The sequence below is a fragment of the Alligator sinensis genome, unplaced genomic scaffold, assembly GCF_000455745.1.
Source record: "Alligator sinensis unplaced genomic scaffold, ASM45574v1 scaffold413_1, whole genome shotgun sequence".
NCBI lineage: Eukaryota > Metazoa > Chordata > Crocodylia > Alligatoridae > Alligator > Alligator sinensis.
The window spans coordinates 1,407,809-1,430,079 of record NW_005842308.1 but is presented as its reverse complement, the minus strand read 5'-3'; the positions used below and the strand labels follow the sequence as shown (position 1 = coordinate 1,430,079).

Here is a 22,271-nt window from a genome sequence, read left to right as displayed (position 1 = left end):
CCACAGGTGCATCTCAAGTAGGGCCAAGGAGGTGATCCTCCCCCTCTATGCGGCACTGGTCAGGCCACAGCTGGAGTACTGTGTTCAGTTCTGGACACCCCACTTCAAGAGGGATGTGGACAACATTGAGAGGGTCCAGAGGAGGGCCACCCGCATGATCCGGGGACAGCAGGGCAGACCCTACAATGAGAGGCTACGGGACCTGAACCTGTTCAGCCTTCACAAAAGAAGGCTGAGGGGGGACCTTGTGACCATCTATAAACTCACTAGGGGGGACCAGGCAGGTTTGGGTGAGACCTTGTTTCCCCTAGCCCCGCCCCGGGATAACAAGGAATAACGGCCACAAGTTGTTGGAGAGTAGGTTTAGATTAGACATCCATAGGAACTACTTCACAGTTAGGGCGGCTAGGATCTGGAACCAACTTCCAATGGAAGTGGTGCTGGCTCCTACCCTGGGGGTCTTTAAGAAGCAGCTCGATGCCTACCTGGCTGGGGTCACTTGAGCCCAGCTTCCCTCCTGCCCAGGCAGGGGTCGGACTTGAAGATCTACAAGGTCCCTTCCGACCCTACTTCTATGATTCTATGATTCTATGATTTCCCTGAATTAGGTTCACAAAATCCATATTGCATTAACATATATTTTTGCATTTTAATTTCTCTTTTTTTTTCCCATGAGGAAGAGCCTATTAATGCCTATTACACCTGGAGAATTCAGAAGCACCACTGAACTTCCTGCTTAAGTTTTTAAATTATTGGGCTTCCCCAGAGTCCTTGGGTGATAAAACAGATTTAATAAACAGATCCATCAAATCCCTTTCTGTAACTCTCTACCTTCAATCATAGCATATTCACCCTTTTCCTTCAGCCTCTGAAGAACAAGCAAGATCAAATCCTACACAGAAGCCCTTTAACACTCATTGGCCATGATTACAAAAGATGCTGATTGCGCAGTAGCATCACGTGGCAGGAAGCATGATGTGATGCTACTGAGCAGTAGTCATGAGCTACTGTGCTGTCAGCATCACAAAATCATTCCTTGGTACAACTGCACAGTAACTCTGATTACTGCCCAGTCAGGGTCTTGTGTAGATGTGGCCACTGGGTGTTTCTACATGTGCAATTAGAAGCAATAAGCTCTGGAGCAGTTTAAGTCAAAATAAACTACTCCTGGGCACATTGTCTACACGTGTATCTGGGACAACAGCAATTTGAGCCAGGGTGGAGTAGTTTCCACCAGGTGGTGGTGTTTATGCCAGGCGGCAGTGTCTGGCTGTGGAGGGGCTGGCTGGAGCACAAGGATGCTGAAAGTGTAGGGTCATGTGGCTAGGCAGCAGGCAGGAGTCTGGCTCCCAGCTGGCTGGGCTGACTGGGCACAATTTATGCCTGTGGGCAGCATCTACACATGCGTTTAATTACAGTAAATTACACTGGCATACAGTACTGTCCCCGACAGTACTATCTTATTGCAGCATTAGTTTACTGCGGCCTAATACCATTGCACGCGTAGACAGTGATGCTTTATTCCACAGCTAATTAGTCTATGCTGCAGTTAAGTGCACGTGTAAATATGGCCACTGATAGAAAGAACATCTGAAGTCCATCTTTTCCTCTTACCTGTGATCTGATATGGACTTCCAGGTCCAGAAGAACTTCCTGGGGAATTAGGGTAGCTGATGCTGCTAGGTGACTGAGAGAAGATGTTGCTAGGTGATGATGGATAAGGGGTGCAGGGAGGATGCTGGAAAGAATCAGGGTAAGTGGCATTATGTGGCATCAGGGGCTCACTGTGGAGGGAAGCATTTCGGAACTTGGCAAGGAGGCTGAGATGCGGGTTAAACTCACTGTGCCTTGGAACAAGTACTGGAGGCAACACTGTAAATAAAGGAAGAATGGACATATTTTAGTAAAAATCTCATTCTAGCACATTATACCTCTTTTAGTCACAAGTACAACCCCACCAAAATGTCATTCTTTTGTTCTATTCTTTGAATGCTGATATAAACATGCTGTAAATTTTTTAATACTATTTAAGAGGATTTGTTTTTGGTTAGAACAGGTAACAGATCAATTTATCCATTATCCTTCATTGAAACTAGGGAATAATAAACTTGCTCAACAACCAATCTTTCTTCTGGGACAGCATTGGACACACACAGAGCTATTAAACAGCCATTTACATGTATTAAAAGAGTACTGTGGCACCATAAGCCTAATGACCTCTGATTTCAGTTTATATACACTAAAGCATGTGCTGCATATACACAAACCAAAAATGGAAGTGCTGTATTTACCTTCTTCGTGATTACAGACCTTGCTGGGTAAGTCAAAGATTTCCAAGATCCTCTTGAGGAACAGTTGTTGTCAAATTCAGAGCCCAGTTTAATAGTAAATAATACTATCTAACATATTTCTTCTGTATATTTCAAAGGTTGAAGGGGTCAATATATATATTAACTGCACGTTATAGACCTGAACACTGAGGCACAAGAAGAAAAGAGGCCAGATTTTAAAAGCTGCTTATGCACCTGATAATGTAGATAGGCATTTACTGGTATTTTCTAAAGCAGGAGTAGCCAATCTGTGGCACAGAAGGAGACAGATGTTACAATATCAGATATGGCAGGAAGCAGAAAGCAAAACAGCAAATTGGGCAGGGGAAGGGGATTTAAGTGGCACTTGGAGAGGGTACAGGACTAATTCGTGGCATGCCTGACAAAAAGGTTAGCTTCCACTGTTCTAAAGGAAACTCAAATACAAGTTCAACTAGAACATATACATGATAGAAATATGTACAGCTTGTGTGTGTGTGTGTGTGTGTGTGTGTGTGTGTGTGTGTGTGTGTGTGTGTGTGTGTGTGTAAACAAAATATAGCATTACAACATGAATTTAAATGCCAAATAGTCAGGACAGTAAAAAGTTAAGCTGTAAGATTCAGATCTGAATTCAGTTATGTAAAAAATTCAAGGTTGAAATCATCAGAATTACTGTGGATTAGCACGAGTGTAACAAGATCAGGACCTGAACCAAGGAACTTTTGAAGATCCCACTGGGTGCCCTATCCATTAAGCTGCCTCTCATAGTTAGGAATTCATAGGAAGTGCTAGTTTATAAACCAAAAAGACAACAGAAGACAAGTCAGCAGCTTTGTTCTTGGACTGAAGATAAATTGTCTCAATAATAGGAAAACAACATAACCAGTTCAAAAGGCTTATTCAGTTTCCCTAGCCTGAAACCTAGTATTGTACTATGGGTCTAGGTATATTGTCACTTTGCTGATGCATGGAAGCACAAAGCAATTAACGGGTCTGTTATAAATGACAATATGAATTGTAAATCCATCATCTGTCTGCTCTATTCCACAGTAAGTGTGATTACAGTTTGGTTTTCCACTTCGTAGAGGCAAAGCTGTTCATCTATTCACACCCGAAATCTACTAACCAGCATAGTAATTATTTGTACTATAGAGTGGCCCCGTGGTCAAACCCTGTAATTTAGAAGAAAAGAGCTGTTTGCTGTATTTAATTATGGTATATTTTCTAATCCATTCCCTGTTTCAGAAAACAGGGAAACCTCAACTCCCTGTTGAGTCTCACTTTTTGAGAACTTTCCACTCATGCTTTCACTCCATCTCCTCTCTTTTCTTTTCTATTGCAGATGGAGGTGTCACTTTTTCTGCATTCATTATTTCCCTGCTGGATTTTCTCTCTCTCCTGTCGTTTTCCACTTTTTCACACCCAAAAATCATCCTTTTGGTAATTTATTCCTCTTCCATCAATGCTTTCCTGTCTCTCTCACCTTCCCCAGTCACAATTCTATACCCACAAGCACATACAACACTTGAAATTTCCCAAAAACCTTAAAACCTGAGGATCCAGTGCTAAGGACCAGGAGAAAAGCCTGGGGTCAGACAGGAAGTGAAAAGGGGATTCACTGTCTTGGAGCAATGGCCAAAAGAGAAGCCGTCTTCTCAAGCACTAGGAAGCAGAAGTCAGTGGGGGCAGGTTCTTTTCAAGGGGCTAACTAGGGGCCCTACCATTGGTCTTTATCTTTCTAATAAGCCTCCAATGTGCCTAATAAACTGGATCCATCTACCTGACCAGTACCTCCCTCTGGCTGTTTGAAGACAGAAGGAACATTTCACTGCCGCCTCCTCCTGACCAGGCTGCAAGTGGATACCCAGTGCTGGGCTGGGAAGTTAGAAGAGGGCATAAAGCAGGGTAGATTTGCACCTTATAGACTAGCTATCATATTTACCTGAATATAAGATGACAATGAATATCAGATGAATCCCCAATAATTAGATTCTACACATGGAAAATTTATAAATTTATAAAAATGTTCCATGTTTGGAATCTAATTGTTGGATTATAATCTTATTATAGGCAGTGAAAGTAAAGGTTCTGATGACTATATAATCCAATTACAGGCAAAGCTAAAGTGGAGGTTCTGATTCATAGATTCATAGATGTTAGGGTCAGAAGGGACCTCAATAGATCATCAAGTCCGACCCCCTGCATAGGCAGGCAAGAGGGCTGGGTCTAGATGACCCCAGCTAGATGGGTCTAGATGACCCCAGCTAGATGCTTATCTAACCTTCTCTTGAAGACCCCCAGGGTAGGGGAGAGTCTGATGTTTGTGGCTAATGAATCTCCCACAGTTCTTTGTTCTCCTTGCTTCTTTGCATGGAGTTGCCACTCTCTTGACCCTAAGATGCAACAATGCTGGAGAAAGGGTGTCTACAGGAAAGATAATGATATATTGCATGACTCCCATATACCCAACCTGCAGCAGCCTAGACTGCTTCCACTCCTGGCTGCCCCTTTCCTCCAGTTTTTACCCAGTATCATAGATGGCTCTTTGGGGAGAAATCCCTCTTCCTGACCACACTAGTGGTTACAGTGTTGGCTAATACACTGATCGTGAGGCCTGTGGCTGCTGCTCTTGGATTTCTTGCTTGCCCAGTACTTTCTTCCCTCATCTACCTTGGTGGATCTTGCTGAAAACCTGTCCATGCATCAGATGCAAATACCTATGGCATTTATGTGACCATCTTGTGCCTCTGACTGCAGTTATTAGTGAGCATGACATTTGCTACCTATTTGTATCCTCCCTAGTTGTTGGTTAAAAATAATGGGTACAATAGCATGCCTGCAGATTCAGACTGTGCATATACTGCTACAGAATCTTCTACTTTTGGACACTTAGCCCTAGATTAAATTCACCCAGCTCCTGGCTATTCCCTCTGCCCTTGATCAGGAGTAATGCTACAGTAACATAATAGCTAGCACGTGGAACAAAGAGGAAAAATGATAAAGAGACAGATTTCAGTTTTAAGCTTCATCAGGATTAAAATACCTTCCTGGTGTCCTTTTAACTCTTGGAACACAGCCATTTTTCCATTTTAACAGCCATAGAAATGTGGTAGGATAGATCTGTAGGCAGCCCTCTTGCTAGGGAGTTACCACACCTTCATTTTTACAGAGCTGTTCTTGACGACAAGACTCATTTAGAACAAGTCAAAAGTTCACTTAGGCTTTTGCTGTCTACAGCAACAATGCACATTAGAAGCTTCATTATCTACAATTGAGTGATCTCATTTAAAAATTATAGGACAAATGCTTAGGCAGCTTTTACATTATTCTAAAACTGCAGCTTCAGTTGGCAGTTACCCATTTCTAATTCAGACTTATGACCTGGAGGAAAGACAGGAAAAAAAGACATGAGCCATCCAGGGTGCACCATCTAGGGTTGGGAGCATTATGCTCAACCTCCAACTCTCAGTCTTGGGAATAAAGGAGATGTTTAAAAATTAGGGAAAGCTAATGTGTTCTGGGCACTATCTGGGTCCCATCGACAGCTACAAGCTGAGAGTTGTTGGCTCCACATACCTACATTTTAATGGTTGGCACAGTTTACAAACCTGAGGTAACCTGTGAGCTTAAGTCAATACATCTCCTGATTCTCAGATGAGAATTTAAGCTTAATGGAGGTCTGTGACATTACTGCTATCTTTCCCTGTCTGCTAATGGGTGAGTTGCCCACCTCTTTGGCACAGGAGGAATGCAGGAAGTTAATCAAACAACAAGGTTTTGATATAAGGTGAAGGATCTAAGTATAGAATAGGCCATCAGGAAGAGGACCAACACAGCAGATGTCATAGAATTCATGGGAAGAGCAAATTAGAGAATACAGGACATTTGTGAAGAAAATTAATACAGTGGAGCATTTCTGTGATTAGGATAGGATTTATTACCAAGCAATCCAATGGACAATTTATTAAACTCTTAAGGCCGAGAACTTCATGCCAGGCTATGGAATGACAACCTAGATATGGAGGATTTGCATTTTGCTTTCAGCAAGCCAGAACTGTCGCATGAATTAGAAAAACTGGAATCTCTCCTGTTTTGTTCAAAGGAGATCTCACTGAACAAATGCCCACCACTAGATTTCCAGAAGAACAGAATAAGCTTCCAAAATAGACAGCAGCATCAAGAACAGACACAGATTGACAGCTATCAACAGACATCAAAGAGGACAAAATTCTGTATTTAAAAGTTTGCACTGTTTTTAACAAATATGCTGGTGTAACTATTTTGACTTCAGTGGAGTAATTCCGGGGTTACATCAGTAAACAAAAAGACATCAAAGTCTACAACTTGAAAAGAAAAAAATTTAAAATGGTTTCATTCTTTAGCATCTTTGCTAAGATTTTTAGATAGCTTATTTTCATAAATCATAGAATGAAGCCTTCCACTTTTAACTGCTGACAACATGTAATTATCAATTTATCTGTATGATTTTAGAAAAGATAATATTTACAGACAGGCAAATTCCACTGTGAGAGCTCAATGTTAATGTAAGGAACACAGGAAAGAGGAGCAGACCCAACTGTTCAAAAATCTTAAATGTCTTTTTCTCACTTAATAAGCATGAAATTACAAGAAAAAGCAAAAGCCCATTGTTCATTTATCTGATTGCAGTGTCACCTTACAGCTGCCGTGTTCAACCTTCAGGAACAGTCCACAGGCCATATCCAGCACAGGGTTGGTCTGCAGGAGTGGTCCAGTGCACCAGCTCACCCCTGCATACCAGATGTGTCCATGTGCCCACCTGGCCCCATCCACTAGGAGTGGCTATGGAATGACCTCTCCATGCTGGTGTGATTGAGCACACAGGACTACATCATCCAACCCATGAGGCTCCCCAGACGTCCAAAAATATGGCAGCAAGAGAGGCAATTAACACTGCCACCACTCCACCACTCCCAAATTTCCAGACTCAGGAGGAGACCCACAGGTCAGATGACATGGCTTTTCAGACTGAATCTTGCCTGCAGACTGGAGATTGAGCATCACTGCTTTACAGTGATGTTCTTGATCAAGTATCTTCAGTGGCAGAGTTATTAATCATATCCGCTAACAAATTAAATTTCTGGAACATGGGCTATATTTTCAGTATTGGACTGAGTAATTTTATAATTATTGTTCAGCAGTTTCATTGCAATAGAAGTCCAAATGAAGTAATCTCATAGTGGAGTAATGGATTCATTCAAAGCTGATGAAGTCTACCCTGCAGAGGATCATCAGCAGAAAAATTTCAAGTGGCATGAGGAATTTGTGGAACAAACATACAAGTGTGCATTCAGTTAAACAAACCCCAACAAATGCCATATATCAGGAATTTTGATGGTAGGGATAGATGAAAAATTATACCAAGCTAAAAGGGGAAGCAGATTTCCATGTGTCACCTGGTGACAGCTTCATGTTCCTGTAATGGAAACTAAAACTGTAGAGTTTTATTTTCATTCAGTAGTGACCTGTTCCAGTTTAGCTTCTTATTGTGGGGTAGGAGTGGACAGACATATGAGCTTCCCTGAATAGTTACCCTCCCCTGCCTTTTAACTTGCTATGTGTTTATACCATGAGAAGACTTGGCTGACCATTCATGACAATGAATCCACCCTATGGACCAGTGGGGGCCAATCTTTTGGCAGGCATGTCACAAATAAACTCTGCACCCACCCCAAATACCACTCCAATTCCTTTCCCCTGCTTGATCTGCTGCTATTTCTACTCCCTACTCTGTGCTCCATGCCCAATCTCCTGTTCTGCCTTCTGCTTCCTGTCCTGTCTGCTGTTGTGCTGCTTGTCCCCTCCCTGATCTACCACATGACAAACACAGAGGCTACTAATGCTACAGGTTGGCCACCCCTCACCAACCTTAATTTTTTTAATAGAAATGGTAAGACATTAGCTCATTGTGGATTACAGAGTGGATCGGGCCATTCTGAATCAAAGCTACAATATTTGTGCAAAAACTCATTTATACCTAAATTTCATGCTAATGAGCAAAACAGAAACAACAGATTGTATTGAGAGATTTGCAAGAGTAGGTAGCACCCAAATATATTAAGGAAGAAAAACTTTCAGCACCCTGGACAAGTTCCTGCTGCTTTCAGTGGGATTTAGTTGTATCAAGAAGTAGGGCCTCTTGTTAAAAATCGTTTGCTGATGAATTATCAGCATGCATCAGCATCTGGTCAGCATGATTCTATGAAAGATCAGCCAGATCTTTCCAAATGAACAGAGCCTCTTTCACAGTAAGAAATGTTATGATTCACCAAGTACAGATACACCACCACAAATGCCAATATACAGCTGAATCATTTTGAAATAATATAATTACCTGGGGTTTCCACCCGTCGGTAATGGTATGGGTTAATGCACACTTCTTTCTGTTTTGAGCCAAATGGGAACTCACAACATTCCAGTGGTTTCAACTCATGGTGAGACTGTAAATCAGGCCAACGCCACACTCTGCAGTAAATAACGTGGGGCAGCCCCTTACGATGTGACACTTGCAGCCTCCCATCCAAGGAGCGTGGGATTGTGACACACTTACTGGGCTGGCCAGGACAGCTCAGTGCCCTCTCAAGTTCTTCCATGGCACCTTTTTTCTTCTTTAATTTCTTCACTAAGGAATCCACAGCCTTTTCTGCCCACTTCTCTTCTTCATCTCCTTGCTTCCAGCCCAGCAGTCTCTTTACTGCTGGGCTGGTGAAGGAGAACAGAGAACTAATAGGGGTGCTGGAGTGCATAAGAAACAGAGGGTGTATGAAAGAGTAAACAGAAGTTCCAATCTCTCTGCTGCTTACAAGGCCTGGGTGAAGTTTTCACACTATTCAGCTGTTGTCTTCAAAACCAGTTTCTTCCACACATTTGAAACTTTGTGATCTTGAATCCAGCTTAGGTGTATTCCAACTGGGAGGCTCTCAGACCTCTTTAAATACCAGGAAAATACTGATCCAGCCTGGAACAATAACATAAACCATAGTTAGGCTGCACACACATCCTTATCCATATTTTAATAAAAGTATGTGGAGAAGTCATTTTAAAAGTGTATTTACATTTCACTTTATAGGCTGCTTATTTGGGGCCCAGTCTTGTCCTCATTACTCACTTTGAGGCTGGGCCCTTTTCATCTCTTTTTAAGTTAAACAGAATACAAAACAGCTATTGACTTTCACAAGTGGTTGGAGTCAGTTTCTAGCTAATGTCACTTTCAAGTTCTCCAGCACTTACAGAGTGCTGCAACACTGGGGATGCAATCACTGCAAAGGAAAAGTTCTTTGTTATAAAGGCAATCTTCACTAGCATTCTTAACAAAATCTCAAAGTATTGGGAGCTGCTGAAGTATATTACACAAAAATTAAACCTAGGCACCAAATCTTATCTGTCAGAAACCTAAATGAGGCAGCACCTTTCTGAACTGAAATCCCTCCATGAATTTAAAATAATGAGGTCAAAAGGTGTGAAACAATCACTGCATATTTCACTTTAATTGCCTTATTCTCAATTTTCAATAAAGAGATCGCAAAGCTATTTTCTAAACACATGTCCTCCTTCTCTACCATGTAAGAGGAAGGCTAATGTGCATGTTCAGTTTGTGTAGTTGCCTCCAATTATTCAAAGCTATTGGATAAAAAACACGGGCTTTCTGACAGGGTAGGTTGTGTGGGATAGATTCTGTTTGTTGTTGTGTCTCCGGTAGTAATAGAAAAGGCTTGGGCCTTGAGTTTTTTCTGTAGTTGGAGCCACAGTCATTTTAATAGGAATGTGTATTTCTACTGACTGGAGCCTCTGTAGCCATCTTTCCATGCAAAGTAGCTGAGCTTTGCACAAGGCATGTGAATAAGATTAGGGTGGAATAGTTCTTTTTTCCTTACTAAACCTGGACATTCAAGGATACGCGGCTCTGTGCGCGCTTGCCCGTGTAGCCTACAAGTTGGGCCCTCCACAAATTTACAGGCTTTACACTTGTGGGGACCACTCAGTAGCAGATTACCTGGCCATTCCTATCTCTTCCCTATATCCATAACACCCACAGATTGTGTGCAGCCGTCAAAGGAGATAAGCTGCAGAGCCTTCTGGGTAGGGACAAAAGAAAGCAATTTTCACACCTTGGTTGCAGCCTGAAGAGCTGATTCTGTGGTCATCTCATGGTGGCCCTGCCCCTTGGCACTGATAGGCAGAGAGGTCCCACCTCTCGGCACTGCTTGGCAGAGAGACACAAGGGGGCAGCCTCATTTTGGCTGCTGCCCTGCATGCTGCTCTGCCAGCTAGTGCCGTCTCTTCCTGGGCAGGTTGCTGGGGGCTGCTGGCTGCCACTGGAAAACCAGCATTTTATTTTTTAATTTTAGTTTAAGTTGATTTCCTTGGAAATTGCAGCTGATGCCATTTTTCACAGCAACTGCAGAGATCGCCATTTTTCACGGTTTCCACAAAAATTGCAAAACCATGATTTCAGTAGGTCCCTACCTCTGGGGTGTAGAGCGTACAGTCTCCTTTTGTGAATTCTTATACCCATGTGCACAGGAACTGAGCAAGTTCAGGTTCCTAATGGACTTCCATGAGCCATGGGAGGTTGGATAGCACTTAGCCCAATCATGGAAGGAGGACAAACTATGGAATTGAACTATTTGGCATGCAGCTCCAAATCGCAATGGTCTTTGCTGCTGTCAACATGTTGTTGTTTTCCCAGAGGATGCACATTATGAGCCCTGGGGAAAAGGGCAATAGGAATTTAGTCCTCTCAGAAAGCACTGTATACCTTCAACTCCCATTAAATAAATTTTTCCATCTCTTAGGAACAGACGGTAGGGCCTGGGTGCAGGGAAGAGGCCCAGCACACAATGTAATATGTACACAAGCATGCACCATTGTACATAATAGATACCGGGCTGCTCCAGGCCCTGGTATCACAAGAGTAAATGAAAAACAGAACAAGAGGGGAACACAGATGGAGCACTAGTGGACTAGACCCTACAGCTGGAATGGGAAGCCTAGAGCACTAGTGATGAAAGCTCCCAGTATCATTACCAGTTCTAAGTACCTGCTTTAGGCTGACAGAGAAAATGGGTCACATTTCTTATCTGAGGGTCCCCCCAGGCATTAGTGTATGTAAACAGTCATTCGTGATAAGTTAATATAACACTACAATCATCAGATCTGAAAACACACATGTCCACGTAAGAGCATTGTCCTGGGATTTTTTTTCCATTTTGAACAGGGTTTTAAATAAACACATTAATCTCTCTCAGTCAAATTAAATAACTCAACAGTGACATCAGTATGAGTCTGAACACTATTGTTGTTAGTGGGAGAGAGGCCAAGGGTATGTGGAGAGAAGCAAAAGCAGTGCACTGCAGATCATGTGATGCAGTCTAAGATAAGTATATTGTGCAATTTCCTTTCATGCTTCTCAACTTTTTTTTTAAATAATATATACTTTTAAATCTAACTGGTCATATAAAGATAATTTGTATTATATGCCACCTGGTGATATACATACAATATACTGCTATTGAATAACTGTAGTTATTCACTGACTGTATGTATAATACAATATAGAAATATATTCTATGTGATATACAGTTACTTAATAAATGCAGTTATATAGCACTCCTTCAGTACCATTACTGATTATAGATTACTGGACGCAGCTACACAAGATGCTAACTGAGCAGTAGCCTAATAACACTGCACAGTAGCGTGCCAGGCAAAACTTGTGCTAATACGCTACTGTGCAGTCCAGACTACTGCGTAGTTAGCATCTGAAAAAAAATTTGCTGGCGCTACTGTGTAGTATCACCAGTTACTACGGTATGCAGTAATTAATGTGCACAGTAACTATGGTGCACAGTAACTACAGTGCATTAATGAACATGTAGATACACCCACAGTGTATTATTAAGCAGAGAAAGGCATGTGTTCCTTATGTTTCAGTGTGACATACCTCGGCAGGTTTTTTTGCTCTCCTGTTGTTGAGACAAATACAAGTCACAATTAATTGAATGTAATGATTTTTTTTAGGGTGGTATTTCTTTAAAACAAATGTTTCATATCAAGCAATACACACTTGGCTGGAGCACAGGAAAAGTTAAACATCTGAAAGGCTTTAAACAGCACTTCATAGTTTCATAGTTTTAGGGTCGGAAGGGACCTAATAGATCTTCTAGCCCGACCCCCCGCCAGGGCGGGAGAACAACAAAAGAACCCTAAACAAAAAATGGGACTCAAATGAGTCCAGCCAGGTAGGTATCCACCCTCTTCTTAAAGATCCCCAGGGTAGGGGCCAGCACCACCTCCCTTGGAAGTTGGTTCCAGCTCCTAGCCGCCCTAACTGTGAAGTAGTTTTTTCGGATGTCCAAAACTTGACTCTGACAAGTTTCCATTTCTGATCATCTGACACGTTCTCCTATGTTGATGACTTGAGACCACTGAAAAAAGTGTCCCGGCTCTGATCCCCAAATTCCATGGTTTTGTTGACATGAGTACTGTATTACCATTTGAGATGCAACTATTATTGCCAGTTCCAGGTTCATTGTTTCTGGATGTCAAGATCTGTGTTGTCATCATATGCAACACATGTAGGTACTTAAATTATTCAGTCAACAGTTACTTCTCTAGCACTCCACAATTCCTTGAGACTGTGTGGAATGCTTGCTTAGTCTGTGGGTCCACATATGAAGGCTGGGAAAGATGGATAGACTGCCCCATCAACCAGTCTCACAGAACTCAGCTCTGGAGCCCAAAGCCACAGGACTGTTTCTTTCTGTAGTAGGAACACCCCATAAGCCTGTGAGAGTTACTGCCAACTACAAGCAAATCATAATGATGTTGGTGAAACTCATGTATGGGGAACAAACCAGAACAAGACTGATGCACCACTACAGTCTCCTCTAAAACCAATTTTACCAACTTAAGTGGTGAACTTGGGTTGTCTTCAGCACAGGAATTAATTTCAACTGAAGGGCATTACTCTGAAGCCAAGAGGAAGAATGTGACTGACAGTGATGCAAAAAGGACTGGGCTCAAAACAGACTGCTATGTAGAAGCAGGGAAGCTAATTTTGCCAAATGCTATGCACATATATATGTATGCACACATGTACATGCATGCAGGTGTACACATACACCTGCATGAACTTGCACACACACACACGTGCAAATATTAGGATTAAGCCCTGCTGTACGTCCCCAGGACTCAGTATTAGGTCATTTTTTGGTCTAACTATAGACCTCTGCTGACAGAGACATGAGTATCTGCCTAGAACAGGCTGCTGTCATCAGTCTCAATATCACTGAAACAGCTAAATAAGTCCATAGAACAGATATATTCAGATGCTAGACACATGCTACATAGTACTTTGGAACTACACACTCATGGATGTTGGAATACTGTCAATATCATAACTAGAATCTTCAGAATACCACCACAAAATGAGAAGAAAAAGAAGCCATCTTCAGAGAAAATCATCCCAGTTTAAAAGATTGCAAATTTAAAGGGGGAAACATCTAGACATATATCTATTATATTAATTGTTAAGAGGGAACACCTTAGATTACTGGGAAAGAACTTACAGGGAAAGAGTGTAATTTTCTTCCCACAGGTCTTTTCTTTAACGTGTGCATTAGACAGCACATGGTAGCTGAAGAAAACCAAATTTGAAAAATAACAAAAGATGGGAAACTCGCAAACATGTGGGCCCCAAATGAGCAAAGAACCTATAACAACAACAACAATAGACCCTTGTTAAGAACACATTACTCCAGTCTACACAAACCTGTCACTATCTCATTGTTTATTCCAATGGATTTAAATTATTGCAAAATCCTCAAACTAACCATGCTCATTTTTCCCATCCCTCTTCTGAAAGCCTTTTTACACATGCTTTAGAAAACTATCTTAACTCAAAAGGAAAGCCATGCATTTCATTCTTTCTGGTGCCACTCTTATATTGTATATTTCATTTGAAGTTTTATTCAGTGGCTTACAGAATGAGGTCAGGACAAAATGTAGTGTCCTGTGTAAAATCATGTAAGTCTTCTAAATATTTTCTAACTCCGGGGTTATGGAATCACGCCAGTTGTACCACAGTCCCTCCAAGTTATCCAGATTCTTTCACCAGAAGTTATACACTCCTGTTTGACCTAAAATATTATCAAGCCAGAAATCTAAGATGCATTTGACACAACCCAATGAATACACACCACTGAGCAATATACTGGCTAACAGATATAAATGTACACACAAAGGGCAATTAGGCCACAGTGCAAATTGGTTTACGCCCCATCAAGTGTAAGCATATTAAATTGCAATACTTGCGTGCTAACCACTTGTCTTTTAGTAGCTGTACTACTAATGTTTTGATTCTAATTTATGTACCAATATTGTTCCCTACCAGTTGCTCGGACCCTTAGGAGAACTGTATACAATGCCAAAATCAAAACTGACCTAAGATCATACAAGGAATACACACAAGTGGTCCAATTAACCCAAAGCATATCTCTCTGATTGCATTTATCTTCTTGGTATCAATTAGAGAAACTGGTGCCCAAATTTTTTGTGTGTAATGAACTACTCTGAGATCCCCAACTTAGTTACACTTAATTTCTAGGATACTACTCTCACTGGGGTACAGTTGGGACTTAACTGTCCTACTAAATCTCATATATTCCTTTTTGTACATGAATAATAGCTTACTTCATGAATAACAGTCCAATGATATTGTCCTTGTTCAATCAAACCTTCCATTTGAAATTAATAAGAGAGTTTCCTTGTATAAGGACTGTTGGGTTGGACCCCAAAGAACATGCTAGAAATGGTTGCTTAACCAATGACGACTCTTATTTATTAGTGTCTACAATCTCTAGATGACAGTAGGGCCACATTATGCAAGCCATTGTGAAGACATATTGCAAGAGATAGTCCCTTCTCCAAACAAAAGCTTACAGTGAAAATAAATGAGAATGATAAAGGAGTGGAAGAAATATTATTATACCCATGTTACAGATGGGGGGAGTCCTACATTCTCTGCCTACCCAGCATTGCCATAGAAATTACAGCAATGTACAACAGTGTTTCTAAAAATTGATTGGTTAAAAACACTAAAAAAATATATCCAGAGTTCATGCATTTAAAATAAACACTGACTATTCTCCAGTAAATCCTTCCTTCAAGTGCCTCCAGGACAACCACTTAACAAAGGAAGAAGGAAACTGTAAAAGAACTCCACTTTCACTGCTAGACTAGAGTTTATTTCCACACTAATTGGCTTCTGTAATCCTTGTTATCAATCACTGGCATTCTTGGAGATTTTCCCAATGAACATTTTAGAAAAAGGAATTACTTGGAGTTAGATGTTCAAAATATTGTAAAGGAGACAGATGTACAGAACTGTTACCCAGTCTAATACTTTGAGCTGAATATGTTAAAGGCTATTTTACTTGGAAATTTAGCACCTCATGTCCATAGAACAAACTGCTTATCAATCTAATAAAAATAAAAGGTAAAGGATAAAGCCAGTAGCATTTTCTCTTCATAATTATAAGACTGTGCAATGATTAAAAAATAGATTTGGGGCTGAATTCAGTGAGGTTCTACACAGCAGCTCCCAATCTTGTGGTCTCTGACACTCACCTCTCATCACAGTTCACCTACATTACCTAAGTATCTGTGGGGATCCTTACACCACTTGTAAGTAGCAATATCCCCTATAATGGGGACCATTGTTATACAGAGTATTACAGCCCCCCAATTTCCCTTGAAATCAGTGGAAACTCAGGTGTTAGGCACCTCTCAGTACATAACCCTATTGTATTATGTTAATCAGCCCAGAAGGATGTATGATGAGTTTGATGTATGATGTGGAACAGACTGCCTAGGGAAGTTGTGGACTCTTCATCAATGGAGGTATACATGAAGATGTCAGCCAGCCACTGGTCAGAGATGATCTAGGCTTACATTCTCCTATAGGTATTTCCTATGTTGCGGGCTTTGCTGGTTGCTCCCCCCACCCTTTTCTGCTACATGTCAGGGTGTTTTTTAAGCCTTCTTCAGAGGCATTGGTTGTCAGCTACAGCCAAGGCTGGGGACTTTGATTGGGTGACCTGAATCTCAGACATGCCAATGCTCCTGCAGGGACCAAAGCCAGACATTCTTGCCTCTCTGCTCAGGGTCAGATTAATCCCCATTTTTGGAGTCAGGAAGGAATTTTACCCATGGTCAGATTTTGCCTTCCTCTCCAGTATGGGATGTGGCCCTCTACCCAGCATCTCTTGAGCTTATATAGACAACATTTCATAGAAGCAGGAGGTTGGAGGCCATGGTTCCCCTGCTTTATTTGTGGCAGGTTAGAGTGTTAAGTCTGTGTTGTGTCAGGGTTGACAGTAGTCTTATGCAGAGTTAAGATTATGGATTGTATAGGATGTTTCGGATAGGGATGATCTTGCCTCAGGCAGCGGGTTGGACTAGAGCAGTGGGTTGGACAGAGTAGGTTTTCAACTTTTTTCATCTGCAGACCACTAAAAAAATTTGAATGGAGGTGCAGACCCCTTTGGAAATTTCAAATGGAGGTGTGGATGCTTTTGAATTGTAAGTGTAGGTATTCACATACTTTTGACTTATCATAGTCATTTTTCGTGGACCCCTTAGACATAGTTTACAGGCCACTGGGGGTCTGCAGACCACAGGTTGAAAACCACAGGGCTAGAAGACCTTGGAAAGTCCCTTCCAGCCCTACTTCTCTATTATCCTATGATTCTATGAAGATGACATCATTTGGGGTAGCTGAAGGTAAAACAGTGCACAGCAAACAAAATTAAGATGTTTCTAAGTAAAGGTCTAGAAGAAAGAACTTCCAATCTGATCAATGGCAAGTAGAGGTAAACCAGATGTAATGCAGCATATTCAAATCTTTTTTCTGAAATGGCTTTCTCTGTGTATGACTGGAAAATGGCTGATGATGTAAGGCTCACATGCAGGCTTTTCTGCCTGAACCCCACCAATGCTCTGCATTAACTGAGCCCACCGTAGCATGGAACCTCACGATACAGATCTGGAGCAACTGGTGTTGGGTGTCTACAAGCCCAGCCTGTAGGTGATCTGGCACCCCATATTCCAGGGAAAAGGAGAACGTTGAGGGCCGGGATGATCCTGCTATTACTGGAGTTGCCTGTGGCTGGATGCAGCAGCAGGGATTCTTTCACAGAATCATAGAATCGATAGACCAGAAGGGACCTGTAAGATCATTAAGTCCGGTCCCCTGCTGTGGGCAGGACATTATTGGGCTCAGACGAGCTCAACGAAGTGCTTGTTCAGCCTCATCTTGAACACCTTCAAGGATGGTGACTGCACCACCTCTGCTGGGAGCGTGTTCCAGAATGGTGACCCTTACAGAGAAAAAGTTTTTTTCTTATGTCCAGCCTGAATTTACCCTCTATTAGCTTATGCCCATTGGTCCTCATCCTCCCTTGAGGTGCCTTCCTGAAAAGATGGTCCCTTAGATCTTGATGCTCACCCTTGACATACTTGTAGGTGGCTATCAAGTTACCTCTCAGCCTTCTCTTACTCAGACTGGACAGGCCCAGTTCCCGGAGTTTCTCCCCATAAGGCCTATCCTCCATACCCTTAATAATATGGGTGGCCCTTCTCTGTATCCTCTTGAGCTTATCCACATCCTTCTTGAAGTGCGGTGCCCAGACCCGGACACAGTACTCCAGCTCTGGCCTCACCAATGCCGAATAGAGAGGGAGAAACACCTCCCTGGATCTATTGGCAACACATCAGTTGATGCACGCAAGAGCCCTGCTGGCAACCTCATCGTACTGTTGGCTCATGTTCATTTTCCTGTCGATCGTGACCCCCAGGTCTCGCTCAGATGCTGTGCCAGCCAGTGGACCACCACACATTGTGTAGTTATGGTGAAGGCTCTTCCTACCCGGATAAAGAACCTTACACTTCTTCCTGTTAAACCTCACCTGATTCCGTTCCACCCATAAATCCAGTCTGTCAAGGTCATCCTGGATCCTTACCCTATCCTCTGAAGTACCCACATTTTCCCACAGCTCAGTATCATCTACAAACTTAATCATTGAGCTTTCCACCCCCTCATCCAATAAACATATTAAAGAGCATGGATCCAAGCAGCGTTCCCGCTAAGCACAGGTGTGCTCATGCCACGCTTCCAGGTGTGCCTGTATGGCTTAGAGGGAACGTGTCTTAGAGGGAACGCTATCCCTCCAAGTACTGATCCCTGGGGGACACCACTGGAGATGGCCCTCCAGGATGACGCCATCCTGTCAATTACAACTCTCTGGGAGTGGCCTCTAAGCCAGTTTTCCACTCACCTCACTGTAGACTGGTCCAGCCCAGTACCCTCCAGTTTGGTTGAGAGAATCCCTTAGAAAACAGAATCAAAGGCTTTACTGAAGTCTAAGTAAATGACATCAACCTCATGTCCCTCATACAGATGACTAGTTACTGGGTCATAAAAGGCCACTAGGTTTGTCAGGCATGATCTACCCTCAACAAAGCCATGCTGGTTGCTTTTTAATACCCCATCAGTTACCAGCTTGTAATTGATGGCCTCCTTAACAAACTTTTCAAATATTTTACCCAGGACCGAAGTCAGACTTTAGTTTGCAGGGTCATCCATCTTCCCTTTCTTAAAGATGGCCACTACGTTGGTCCTCTTCCAGTTGTCCGGGACCACTCCCAAGTTCCATGACTGCTCAAACAACTTTATCAGTGGTGCTGCTATAAGGTCAGCCAGTTCTTTCAGGACTCTTGGATGCAGGTCATCTGGCCCAGCAGACTTGAAAATGTCCAGGTGTTGTAGGAAATCCCTTACTTGTTCAGTACTGATTTCATGTAGTCTGTTGTCTTCCCTATGTTCCCTGGGCCTCTGGTCAGGTAAACAGCCCCTGTTTGATTTCAGGAACACCAACAGGAAGTATGAATTTAGGAGTTCTGCCTTTTCGCAGAAGGTATGAAGCGCAGCTGCTGATGGTGGACTGGGCATTTCCACCCAGTTCCTGCACAGGGACAATTGAACAAGACCAGGCTTTACATGGAATTTGATTATTTCATTATAATGTAAGAAAAGATGGAAGATTCTATCAGTAGGAGACTGACAGCTCTCAATGACTTCACTTGGAGTTGTAGGATTTTCCCACTTTGAAAATCAAGGAACTTTTATGAGTTTAGGTACCTGAATTTAACCAACTGTACATGAAAATGCAGGCCTATAATTGCTGCTTAGGACAGCATGGCCAGTGACTACAGCACTGGACTCAGGAGACTGAGATTTCCATTGCCAGTTCTGCCACTGGCCTGTGGCTTTGGGCAGATCAATTTCTCTCTCTCTTCCCTAGTTTGCCCATCAGTAAAATGGGATAATAATCCTGGCTTTTCCTGTGAATGGCCAGTTGTGAACACTCTCTCCATGGTGCTATAGGGAGAAGTACTGGGTGTGGATGCTTTCTCAGCGCCACAATGGGGAGAAGCGCTGGCTATGGGCAGGTTCCAGCACTTGTCTTCCTGACCTGAGACAGGTCATTCTGGCCCACAACCAGGAAAGGCGATCTGCTGATCTAGAAAATTAAATGTATAAAGAATCGACTTTGTTGAATATTGCAAACTTTGTAATCTTGAGCCCCGTGATCATATTATTGTCATTAACCTATAAACTCCACTTCTGTTCCTGCTTTATCATTTGCTGTCCCAAGAATTTATAGTTGTTATCCATTAAATGGCTTCCCTCTAGCCACTACTATAACTTGTCATTCCTGGTGGGCCTAGGCCCACCATCACTGAATAATACAGTGGTAGCCAACTTTTGTAGGTGTGCCACAAACTCAGTCCCATTCTCTCCCTATGTGCTGTTCTAATAGAGTTTGTGCCCTGGAGCACCACAATGTAGGCAGGGAAGCTTAAGTCTCAGAGTCAGGGCAAGACACTGCTGCAAGAGGAGGTACCACCCCAAAAGACAGGTTAACCTTCTCTGGCTCTGCAACAACCACAGTTTTATATAGCTACGGACCTACCAAAATTGTGATTTTGCAAAAATCGCGAAATCCATCATTTCTTGTGAAATACGGCAATTCCTGCAAAATCTGCAGGGGAAAAAATACTTACTGAAAATAAAATGCTGGCAGTCCTCAAAGAACTATAGCCTGGCCACACACCCTGCCCGGGGTGAAAATGGGAGGGAGGCTATCAGCACAAATGGGAGACCAAGATGGCTGCTGCCCCCCATCCCTTGCCACTGATTGGCTGACAGGGCTGTCTGTCATGCGGCCCTACTGCTCTCCACCAATTGGTGGCAAGGGGTGGGGCCACATGAAAGACAGCCCTTGCAACCAATCAGTAGTGAGAAGCAAGGCTGTATCACTAATCAGTAGGGAGGGGTGGGGGCACTGGGGCCTCTCAGCCAATCAGAGGCGTTGGGGGAGAGGGCACGTGCCACAATCGGACCGTAAAAATTGTGGCCAACTGGAAGATCACCCCATGGAATCAGCCAGCTGCTTCCTTGAGTTGGGTAGGCCCCTATATATACAGCACAGATATAAAGCCCTGAATTTGGCAGTGGCTGCAGGGCCAAGAAAGAGTTAACTTGGCTTTTGATACTGACATCTCTTCTCTCTCACAGCAGTGTCCTCCCATAACTTACTTCACATGGCTGGAGCCTCCCTGCCTCCATTTGGGCACCTTCCTTTAGTGAGTGCCTGGGGCTTACATGCTACATTTAGTAGTTGCCCATGGCACATGTGCCATGGACTGGCCATCCCTGGTATAACAAATAGTTCCGCTGCCCCAGAAATGTCACAAGACTCCATACTATGGAAGGCTCAGTTAGTGCATAGGGGTTGGACTAAGATGACCTCTTAACGTTCCTTCCAGCCCTGTTTTTCTATGATTCTATCACTAGCACAATTATTTGCATTTGAAAGTGTTATTGACACGGTACAGTACAATCAGCAAACACTGCATTGTAGAATGGTAAATCAGACCAAACAAACAACAGCTCCCTGCCTACTGCTGCTTAGTCTATATGCATGGCCAAGTACAATACAACACAGAACAAACACCGAGTACTAGCTAATCAAGACAGACCTGATCTTGCTCCTTCTGAAGCCTGGTAATGAGGGTGAAGGGAAGCCTGAAGTAGAACAGCGTGTAATGATCCATTGTTTCTTTCTGTAATGTACCACAGTTTTGAAGCTAATGGGAAGCTCTTATTTGGAGAGCTCTGAAAGGAGTGGGTTAAAAACTTAACACAAAGTCACAAAGGCAGTGTATATAGAGATTCTGGTGTGTGTGTGTGTGTGTGTGTGTGTGTGTGTGTGTGTGTGTGTGTGTGTGTGTGTGTGAGTGTGAGAGAGAGAGAGAGAGAGAGAGAGAGAGAGAGAGAACTGAAGCAAAGAAGACAGGAACAGGATTTTGGCAGCAGTAATTCTGACAAGGAGCAGAGAGGGCTGAGAAAAATAAGGCTGCTGGAAAGTAGAAGGTTGCAGTATCAAGATGGAAAGTTGCCAGTGTGGACTAATGCTTTGGCAACAGCAAAGGGAGGGAAAGGATGAACCTAGGAAGTACTGTAAAGAAAGAAGTGACAAGAGCTGGCTGGGAATGTGGGGAACCAGAAGAGCCAAGATGCTAGACAGGGTTGGATAAAGGGAGAATGGCAGTAATATTAAAATGACAGAAAGATGCTGGAAGAATTGAGGTTGTTGGGACAAAGACACATGAAATGCATTCCAGCTTTCTGTGAATCCTGAGGTACTCCTAATTAGTGAGAGGAGCACAGCGTTAATTTTGCAACATGGACCTTAACACCAGCTTCCAGGAAAAGAAGGGATTAAGTAAACTCAAGAGTTTTTGTTTGCGTTTCTAAGTAGATAGGAGAGAGAGGAAACAATAGGGATGTCTATG

General features: G+C 42.7%; 1 protein-coding gene across 7 annotated transcripts in view; it reads right to left on the bottom strand.

Annotated features, from left to right (window-relative positions):
- Positions 1-22,271, bottom strand: part of SMAD9 (SMAD family member 9) — a 68,453-nt gene that overhangs the window by 42,829 nt on the left and 3,353 nt on the right. For 5 of the 7 annotated variants that reach the window (XM_025209796.1, XM_006028385.2, XM_025209795.1 and 2 more), the window contains exons 2-3: positions 8,686-9,309; positions 1,615-1,872 (exon numbers count right to left, since the gene is read on the bottom strand). In XM_025209796.1, coding sequence (XP_025065581.1) covers positions 1,615-1,872; positions 8,686-9,097 — 670 coding nt within the window. In that variant the 5' untranslated portion in view covers positions 9,098-9,309. Of the gene's footprint in view, positions 1-1,614; positions 1,873-8,685; positions 9,310-18,956; positions 19,065-22,271 lie in introns of those variants that run through there. The other 2 variants (XM_025209798.1, XM_014522140.2) reach the window with 2 other exon arrangements.